This window comes from Rattus norvegicus, chromosome 4 (assembly GCF_036323735.1).
Source record: "Rattus norvegicus strain BN/NHsdMcwi chromosome 4, GRCr8, whole genome shotgun sequence".
Lineage (NCBI taxonomy): Eukaryota > Metazoa > Chordata > Mammalia > Rodentia > Muridae > Rattus > Rattus norvegicus.
In genome coordinates, this window is record NC_086022.1 from 132168251 (window position 1) to 132178541 (window position 10291).

At 42.5% G+C, this 10291-nt stretch overlaps 1 protein-coding gene across 11 annotated transcripts in view; it reads left to right on the forward strand.

Moving 5' to 3' along the window:
• Window positions 1-9540, forward strand: part of Mitf (melanocyte inducing transcription factor) — a 212115-nt gene extending 202575 nt beyond the window's left edge. For all 11 annotated transcript variants that reach the window (XM_039107085.2, XM_039107083.2, XM_039107089.2 and 8 more), the window contains 2 exon segments: window positions 1695-1842; window positions 5938-9540. In XM_039107085.2, coding sequence (XP_038963013.1) covers window positions 1695-1842; window positions 5938-6339 — 550 coding nt within the window. In that variant the 3' untranslated portion in view covers window positions 6340-9540.
• The last annotated feature ends 751 nt before the right edge of the window (window positions 9541-10291 follow it).

The following is a 10291-nucleotide window of genomic DNA, read 5'->3' on the forward strand; positions in this document are numbered from 1 at the left end:
TATCCTTAGATACCTGAGAGAAATATGTTTTGAGAATTGAGTGGCCAACAGCTCGCCTTGAGAAGCCCAGCTCTGGCTCTCTCTTTGGTGGCCTATATGAGGCATGGTCCATTACAGTTGTGTTTCTGGCTGGCTGCTTCAGCTTTTGTTACTTTTAGTTTTTAGCCTTGAGAATTGGTCCCAGTGCTCACTCTGAGTGTCTTGGGACACCTCCCTGGGCTGCCATTTTTGGTACTTAGACACTGGGGACCCACCTCAGGACCTTCTCTGGGGTCTATAGCTAGTTTTCTCCTGGGAGAATGTCTGTTTTGCTCTTAAGCCAACCCATATGAGGATCAGTGACCAGGTGGCTCATTTAAATGGCCTGCCCCTTACCATATGACATTTCTGATCAGCTCTTAGTCGCTGTAGGTGGTGGAGTTGATGGTTCTATTTATATCAGAGAGATTTTTATTTTACCACCATAGTTGTCATCACTGTTAACAATCGTCTGCTAAAGAGACCGGAAAGATTACTTCCATAAAATATAGTTCATTCTCCATTATTTGTTCTGGGGTACTCAAGATTTTTAGTGTAACTTTGCCCTTGTTTTCTTTTCATTGCTGTGATTAAAATATTGACAGAAATCATCTTGGGAAGGAAGGGTTTTACTTGGCTTTCATGCTCCAATCACAGTCCATCACTGAAAGCCCTCAAGGCAGGAACCTGAAAGCAGGAACTGAAGCAGAGGCATACAGAAATGCGGACTTGCTCACACAAAGCTTGCTCAGCCTACTGTCTTATATATCCCAGGACCAACTTCCTAGGGGTGTCATAGGCCATCTAATCGGGGCCAACCAACCACCATCATTAATCAAGAAAATGTCCCCACAGATGTGTTTACAGACCAGTCTGAGGGAGGCATTTTCTGAATTGATGTTTCCTCTTCGCAGATGATGCTAGCTTATGTTAGACCAGCTTTTATCCACACTTGGTACATTGGGGCCACAATGATAAGGCTGTCACATCGTTGGCAGTTGTTGAGATTGGAAATCTAGGGCAGAATCTCGCTAGGTTTCCAAGCATGTCTGTTGTAGTTACTGTGTTAAAAGCTTAACATAGTATTTGCTCCAGTATTGAATGGTATTCTCAAGTTCATATAAAGCATCTCCTTTGATGCAATTACTCATTTACAAGGCTGCTCAAGAGCACATAGTGACATCATTTCACAGTTGAGGAAATGGATACAGAGAGAGGTTAGATGATGCCCATGATTCTTCATGACGGAAATCCAAGATGATGTTTTCACACCATAGACAAGTGGTGGGGTCTCACAAGACTTTGGTTCTTCGACTAAGTCTTTATGGTCCCAGGTATATACATACCACTCTTTAAGACAGTTTATAAATGAGATGTGGTAATCTGCACACATAAGTTAAATAATTGATTTCACCTAATGAGTGGTCTGTGATCTAGACTGAGTTGTACGGTACTGGCTTCAACATCTGTACAATGTCTCCACCTTATGAAAGGTGTTTATCCGGGGAAAGTAAAATGGTATATACCAAGTCAGTGGGCAGTGGCCAGTGTAGGGTGAGCACTTAGTGGGGTGAGCCATTACTTATTTGCAATCGCCTTCCCAACTGGACACCAAGTACGGCATTTTCTTTGAACTCCCAGTTGCTGAAAGGGTCCATTGTCTTGTCTCACCACAGGGACATGCGTTGGAACAAGGGGACCATCCTCAAGGCCTCCGTGGACTACATCCGAAAGTTGCAACGGGAACAGCAGCGAGCTAAGGACCTTGAAAACCGGCAGAAGAAGCTGGAGCATGCTAACCGCCATCTGCTGCTCAGAGTGCAGGTATCTGCCCTGTGCCATGTGAACCGATTTTAGGACAAGAGGAAGAGCAATGGAGGAAGCCCTAAGGGAGCTGGAGAGGGCCTTCCTGTTTGTCGGACCCTAATTATGAATTTACCTACTGGTAAAACATTACTGGCAATTTCATAATAATTTCATCAATTATGTTGATGGCATACTGGCAGCCACACTTGGGCGTGTGCAGATTGGTAAATCTGAGTTACCCCTGGGCCCTTTGCCTGGAGGCCGAGACCCAGGTCACTGGCTTTTTGTAGCAGCCCTCTGAGTGATAGCCTGTCGGGTGTCACCTCCCCTACAGTGTCGTCACTTTCGTTGGGTACTTTTCATCTTGCCCTGACCCCCCAGTCATCATAAGAGGCTTCCTGTGGCTAAGAAGGTCCCAAAGTGCTGTGTGGGTATCACAGAAGTTCGTACTCCTGGCCGGGTGCTCAGGGTGAATGAATCCACACTTGCGTTCTGCTTGAGGGTGTGCATCATCGTCATTGAACACCCATCTTCCCAGTGCTGCTTAGTACTTCACATCCCCAAAAGTCAAACAACACACTTGCTGTGGCTGTACTGGTCTTCAGCCATGGGGTCAGGAGGCAGAAGGTGGTCCTCCTCTAGGCCTGGGTTTTAGAACCCAGGAGGTTAAACAGAGGGTAGATGTAAATTAAACCTCTTCCTTTCCCCTCCTACTCCCCTCTCCTTTGATCTGTTATTTGTCTTATGTTACATTTCTTCTATAAAATGGCCCTAGGTATTTAATACCTGGGACTTAGTGTATCCATTTGTAAGGTATCTTATGTTATTCCCTTATTAAATTATTAAAATATAGCTAGTTTTTCTAAGGAGAAGCTAAGTTGTGTCTTATTGTTGAGGTTCCAAACTCACAGATTCATTTTAAATATGAATGTTGTGGAATATGGGCTTTGAGGATTCCAAGACAATGCCCGCCTTGGCTTTCTTCTGTTGACTGTGAGACTGGCTGTACCACTTTTCTGTGTTATAGGAAAAAAGTCATTAATTAGGCAAGCTCTACAGTGCCATAAAGCCTTGTAGCTCTCCACGAGGTTTAACAGTTCATTTAGAAACCGAAGTAACTATTTTAATTTGTTGATAAACACTTCTAGTTAGACAACAAAGGAGTTCAGTAAGATGTTTGCATCTCCCCTAGTTAATTTATTTGCTTATTTTGTTTTGAAAAGACACACTGCACTGCTACCCTTCATGTTGGTGGAGTTACAAGAACCTGTGTTTTCAGCCAAGGCCTGGGGCTTTTCCTTCATTTCAGTCTCAGTGGTGCATGCAGAAATCTTCATGGAAGAAAGAACAGGAAGCCTTATTATCAGAGGAATTGTTTTATTAAATGGCCCAGGGCTTCAGCGAGATGCCTGGAGAGGATTGTTTCTGGAACTGTCTGAAGAGCAGGCAGACACACATATGGCATCTTATGCTGCTGTGTCTCTGACTCATACTGCTTCCCTAGTAGGAACTCACAGATCCAACCGCTGGAACACAGACCAGCCATGATTTTCCCTATGCTTATTGGCCAGGTTGAGAGGTTATGTCATGTACAAAGTGCTTTTCTTATCTGATGAATCCAAAGGATATACTCCTTGTCTATATTTTATTTTAATATGTTGTTTTATCACAAACATTGTTGAGCTTTAACATACAGAAGGAGAACTGGATATCAGTAGAGAATCCCTGAGGTTCACGCTAGGAATATGAGGGATTCATCAGAAGTGCGTGTGGGGGAGGGGGGGATGACACAGTTATTAAGGAATCTTGAAATGAGGATACCTGAGAAGTCACAGACTTACAGGGTGTGTCAGTCAGCTAACGCCACTGTGACAGAAGGCCACTGAGCAGCTGAGTTTAGATAGCAGAAATCTGCTTTCTCACTGGTTTGATGGCTGTCAGTTTAAGATCAGCTCTGTCAGCGGGATTGGCTTCATCTTGACCCTCACTGAATCTCCAAAGATCCTGTCGGCCGCTGCTTTACTCCCTGCTCAGTTACTGGAGATGGACTTCGGTCCATGGATCTAGGAGCACAGTTTAGCCAGTAGTAAGAAAGCACACGTGGTGAGAAAGTGTCCATGTTCTAGATGAGAACTTCCTTGCTGAATTAAAAGGTGACAGTCTCCCTTTGTCAGGGAGAGGTGAGTCCCCGAACTCCAACTGTGTGTGTGGAACCTGGAGAACTATGACTTCCACCCCCTAAACTTTACTCCCTGGCACCATTGGTGTCTTAGTAACTTTTTCATCCCATCCAGAACCCAGAAGAAATACCTAATGTGTTGGACAAACTCAAACAGCATATTGAGTATTTATGTCTTAACAGCTTCCGAACGCTTTAAAGAAAATGTACACCCCTGGAAAATAAGCATTTTGTCTGATTTTTAGGACCCCAACCCTTATAAGGTAGTTACTAATGTACAGTGCTGTTAGACACTGCACAGTTTATAGAAACCTTGGTATTAGATTAGATGAACCTCCCTTACCTGCCATTCCATGCCAGCGCTCATGAGGGCCTCGCCACTATAGTGTCTGCAGAAACCCATTTTGTAGTGCTGTGAGGCAACCAAAAAGTGTGCCTGGACATGATCACCGTGAAAGTGGGGGCTAAAAAGTGTGTAGCACACTCATGCAGAAACTGGGGGCAGAACTGTGTGTAACACACTTGCCCTGAACCTGGGGACTGAAAACCATGTAGCACAGCCTCACTGGAAATGGGGATGGAAATGTGTGTGGCCTACTCATTCTAAGTCAGGGGACTGTCTGGGGCTTGACAGCTGTTGAGAGATCACCATTTCCCTTGAAATCTTAAAGTATCTCCTGAGCGGGTTATATGCCATCGCATTACATGTTTCTCAGCATTGTATTTCTGTTAGCTCCCACTTTATATTTTTAATCGCACACATGCCTTGTACAAAAAGATAGGCTTCCCTGCGACATTTTCACACACATGTATCCTGCCTTTGCTCACATATCTACCATCCCCCACTACTGTCTTTTCTCACCCAGTTCCCTCCATTGGCCCTCTTTATCCTTCCCTGTGGTGTCCCCATCCACTTTCATGTCTTACACATACATACAAGCTTTTTAAAAATCCAGATTCCGTATGTGAGCGAGAACAGTAGTTGCCAGGGTCAGGTTTATTTTATTTCACTCGGTGACCTCCAGTTGCACTTATTTTCCTGCAAATGATTTCAGTGTTTCTTTGGCCCTGAATACAGCTCTTTTGTGTAGGTATATCACGGTTTCCTTATTCGCTCAGCTGTCCACCGGCATCCAGGTCGACTGTATCCTGGCCATTGTGAACAGCACAACCACACAGATATGGACAAGCAAGCATCTGTGTGTTTGCTGACATAGGGCCCTTCAAGAAAGTACCCAGGGGTAGATGGGGGAGCCATGGGATAATTCCATTTCTAATCCTTTGAAGAACCGCCACACTGGCTGCTTATGGTAGCTGCACCAGTTCACCCTCCCCCAGCAGTGTGGTGAGGGTCCCTGTCTCCCCACAGCGCCTTTGCCAGCGTGTGCTGCAGGCGGTTTTTGTCTTGTTTTGTTTTTTGATGATGGCCAGTCTGACCAGGGTGCTTATCCTTGTCTTAATCATTAATATCTGTAAGAGTGTTTCCATTTATAATTTATAATAAAACACATACCATCTAAAGGGATATTTCCTATACGACTAATGCCACCTGCTTTTGGGAAATGCAGAATTTATTTTTCAAAAGTAGCAAGCTTTGCTTTGACAATTTATAGTTGTCCCCAGGTCTGGCGTTTTAAACTAGAAAGTAGACTTCAGTCATTAAAGCAGTCTCAGATTCACAGTAAGGTAGAATACAAGCACTAGAGAGCTCCACTTGTCCCCTTACATGCAGCTTCCCCACCCCCACCCCCATCATCAAAGTGGGCACTGCCATGGCCCCGTTGTTAGACCCGGCTTCTCCTTATCCTCCAGAACCTTAGGTAGAAACACTCACGGAGATATATATTCCATGGATTTGGGTAACCGCACCTAACACTGGTTAATGGTGGCAGTCACACAGCTTACTTATCTGTCTGACTTTGACTTTATCCTAGGAGCTCGAGATGCAGGCTAGAGCACATGGGCTTTCTCTTATCCCATCCACGGGTCTCTGCTCGCCTGATTTGGTGAATCGGATCATCAAGCAAGAACCAGTTCTTGAGAACTGCAGCCAGGAACTTGTACAGCACCAGGCAGACCTGACATGCACAACGACTCTGGATCTCACGGACGGTACCATCTCCTTTACCAACAACCTCGGCACAATGCCTGAGAGCAGCCCGGCCTACAGCATCCCCAGGAAGATGGCCTCCAACTTGGAAGACATCCTGATGGACGATGCCCTCTCACCTGTCGGCGTCACCGACCCACTGCTGTCATCAGTGTCCCCAGGAGCTTCGAAAACAAGCAGCCGGAGGAGCAGTATGAGCGCAGAAGAAACGGAGCATGCGTGTTAGCGAGCTTGCCTTGTTCTGCCTCAACACGGACTGCTCCCTCTCTTCTTCTTCAGTAGACTTCACAATGTACCTGAAGAGGTTTTCTTGATAATTTTCCTTTAATATGAATTTTTCGTGCTTTACCAGTAGCCCAGGATATATTTTATTTTTAGAATTTTGTGAGCCAGACTTGTATATTCTATTTTACAACTACAAAGGCCTCCTAAGTATTGTACCTTCAGCGTGCAGTATCTGTGAACTGATTTCTCGAAGCGTGAGCTTTCTGAGCAAGGGGATTTTTGCTTCAGAGAAGTAAGTGTCTGTCCGTTTTCATTCAGGGGAAAACTTCGTGTGAGCTCTGTCTGTCTGTGACCTCCTTTGAAATTAACATGTAAAGTTTAATTACATGAATGTAAAGCAACCAAAAGAAGAAAACAAAGAAGATGATGATGATTATAGAAGAAGAAGAAGAAGAAGAAGAAGAAGAAGAAGAAGAAGAAGAAGAAGAAGAAGAAGAAGAAGAAGAAGAAGAAGAAGAAGAAGAAGAAGAGAAGCCTTTCTCACTTTATAAATGTGTCGATTCCCTGGTACTGCCTTAAAGACACAGTGCTCTCTCAGCATTACCGCGTCTTTGTACTGAAAACTGCTTAAAAGCAGAATATATTACATACAGACAAATCTAGCAGTCATTTTCATGAGGATTGTCTAACTAGAAATTGTAACTTATGCTAACCCAAACTGAAAGAAGTTATTAGACCAAGGCATGAAGCGTAGGACCTGACCTGCTGGCTTTTATTGGGCACAGTTATAGTTTTCCTCATAATAAGTGTGATTCAATTTTTCATAAGATTTTTTCGAAACGGAAATGAATGTCCTCTCTGAATAAAAAACATCGAGGAGCATCGGAAGTTTGTTTCACTTTTTTTGTTTTTTCCATTTTTGCTTTTGATAAAGACAACCGAACTGGGCGCCTTTCTAATTGGCTTTACTATTTTTATTTTTAAATTATGTTTTAGCCTTTTTAATTGTATAGAGTCTTTATTATCGTCATTTTTTTCAGTGTTTGTATTAATTTATAAGAATGTGCATCTTAAAATGGCGAGTTTTCCATACTTTTACAGCTCACCGATGATTCTCTGCATTCTTTGTACACCCAAGAAAGACTACTTTTACCCAAGGTCTTGTGTTCAAAGAGAGCTTTGCAAATATTTTGTATATTCCACTATCACTTGAAACTGTTTTTCAACACATTTAAGGTGTAGTATTAGGTTAATAACCAGGCTTTCTAGAAAAAAAATACTTACATATGCATTTCTAGGGTATGAAAATAACTATATTCTTGAAGCTTGATAGCCATTGCATTTACCATGCCCGTGATGGTCATTTGAATTGGGATTTATTTCAACAAAACTGGCTGGATTCTTTTTTAAAGAGAGAAACACTGTATTGGCAGATTACTTGATAACAGCATTTTGTCAACGTGGCAACATTGTAAAGTTAGTTTCTGTGCATTACCTACTCGCATAGCCCTATGCAATAACTGTAGTTACATGTATCAAGTCTAGCTGTTTTGTGCAGGTGATATATACTGTTCCAAGCCAGGCTGTCTCATGGAATTTCTCAGCAGCAGCCCGTGGTTGAATAGCGAGCGGCATAAAACTTATCCTTTCAGAATGAAGTGCCTTAAAAATCTCAGCAGTCTTTTTTGGACCAGCACTGACTGAACTGTAAAATGGGAGAAAGTTTCGAGATGGAATCTGGAGTGAAGAAGGACGACGTAGCATGGTGCCTCTGTAGACATTCTAAGAGCTTCCAATTTCCCTTCAGATATTTTTAATATGAAATATATTTTACTGACAGTGCCAAATTCTTTCATCAGGAAACCTTTTTCAGGAGGGTTTTTTTTTAAGTGTTTAAATGTCAAATGTGAATTGGTGATGGGTGATGGAGAGATCCAAGAGCAGATGATTGTCAGATGTATGAATGGATGGCCTTGGTGAGATTCGTCAAATGAGCGGTTCCCATGCATGTTGGGTAATGCAAATCCTTGGAAACACTGATGATGCTATCCAGTCTTGTAGCTTTATTACTTAAGGGGGTAGGGAAAATAAGTTCCCATTCTTTCAACTCCCTTAAGTGTGTGACTCTTTTCCTAGAATAGAAATGCAAATGTGCATGAAAAGATAATTGTACCATAGTGTTCACCAATACAATCATAGCATTGTCTGTTTTTCTCTTCATATTTATGTGGGGGGGAGGAGGGCTGATGCAGAAGTTGAAGATTGCAATGCTATGATGCTAGGCTTTCTTAGCTGACTCTGACGGTTCTTTTTTTTCCTTTTTAAATAATTGAACAAGGTTTCACAAAGTTGACTAACCCACGGCTAAGCGACTCTGGTCGAGGCAGAACAACTTTCTAGGAAGCTTTGTTGAGAGAAAGTATGGCATATTGCACCACTACCCTGGCTTGTAGCCCCTGGGCCTGCCATCGCTGGCTCCCCTGGTATCTTCCTCATAAGGTACAGCTGCTGGGAGAGGCAGGCGAGCAATCCAGAGGCGGGCAGCATGGGGGTGGTTTTATTTATTTCTTTTGTGCCAGCGAGAATGTGGATCCTTTCAGGGACCGGTTAAGCCAAGAGGAAGTGTTTTTGCTCACTGTTTTTAAGGAGAGAATGTTTCTAGCCACTCCCCGACCCCTGGGTGCAGAATTGTGTCTCAGGGTTGGACCTCCGTTTCGAGTGCTCAAAATACCAAAATTCTCCACCAGCCTCTGGGTAAGGCAATGGAAATACCAAACCTTCTGACTTTGCCAAAAACTATACAAGCAATCTGGTCATACCCAGAGCATGACACAGTTCAGTCTGGTTGTTTGTAAACAATAAAGCAATAAGAACAAACACAATGCACAGGACATTAAAAGATACAAACACAAAGCACAAAGGAATGTAACTTGTTAATATTTTTGGAAAAAAATGCACTGGGAAGAAGTTGTTGTTGATAATAGTATAAACAAATACCCAACTTCTTGACAAAGATGACAGATGACTGTCTCTTGCGGACACTTGCTACTGTAATGTCAGTAACAGCCCCTGCTGTTGGGTACAGCAATACATTCTGTATGGTCCACAGCACTGTATATTATGATTGATATTAATGTATCCAATGAAATAATTGAACTGTTGTTCTTCATAGCCTCATTAAAGCATTTGGTTTTTCACATTGTGTCGGCCAGTTGTGTCCAGTTACTGCCCATTTTGACTGATGTAGACATTCTCAAAGCAATGGCAGTACACCCCTTCCTCTCGTCTCATGAATACGAAATTGCAAGGAAAGTGTGATTGCCAGCAGCTCTTTGTTTAGCTTAAATGTCACTCGAAGATGGTACTTTTTTGGTTCGAAACATTTTTTTTTTGATTACTTTATGACTTACTCTCAAATGAGCTATAATTATGTAGCATTTCCCCTGTTCTGAATTTGGGGAGACTTTGAACTCCCAGACGCCAGAAATCCACTTTAGATATAAGGGGTTTATGTAAAATATTTCAGCGAGAAGAGGCTTTATTAAAAAGGAGAGAAATTGTCAGAGAAACCTTTGCATATTTACTGAAAAGATCTTGGGTTTTTAAAATACAAATTTATAATAATGAATGCTTAATATACCCAGCCCGCCAGCTCCTTTAAAAAAAAAAAACACAGTACTTATGAATCATTTGATAAATGTTAGATTTGAATTGGGAAGTGTCAGACAGAACAGGTCTTTATTCCCCAGCCAGACCTTAAACTTCTGCCCTTACGGGGGGGGGGGGGGGGACCTGTTTGAACCTCTGGAGAACTAGAGAAGACATCAGAAACTTGCTGTAATTCTTATGATCCGACTGTCAGCTCTTTCTTAAGTTTAATTTTTTTCTCACACTCTAATATACTATAATTGAGGCCTTTTTCAGTATTACTTGAATTATTTATATTTCCATAG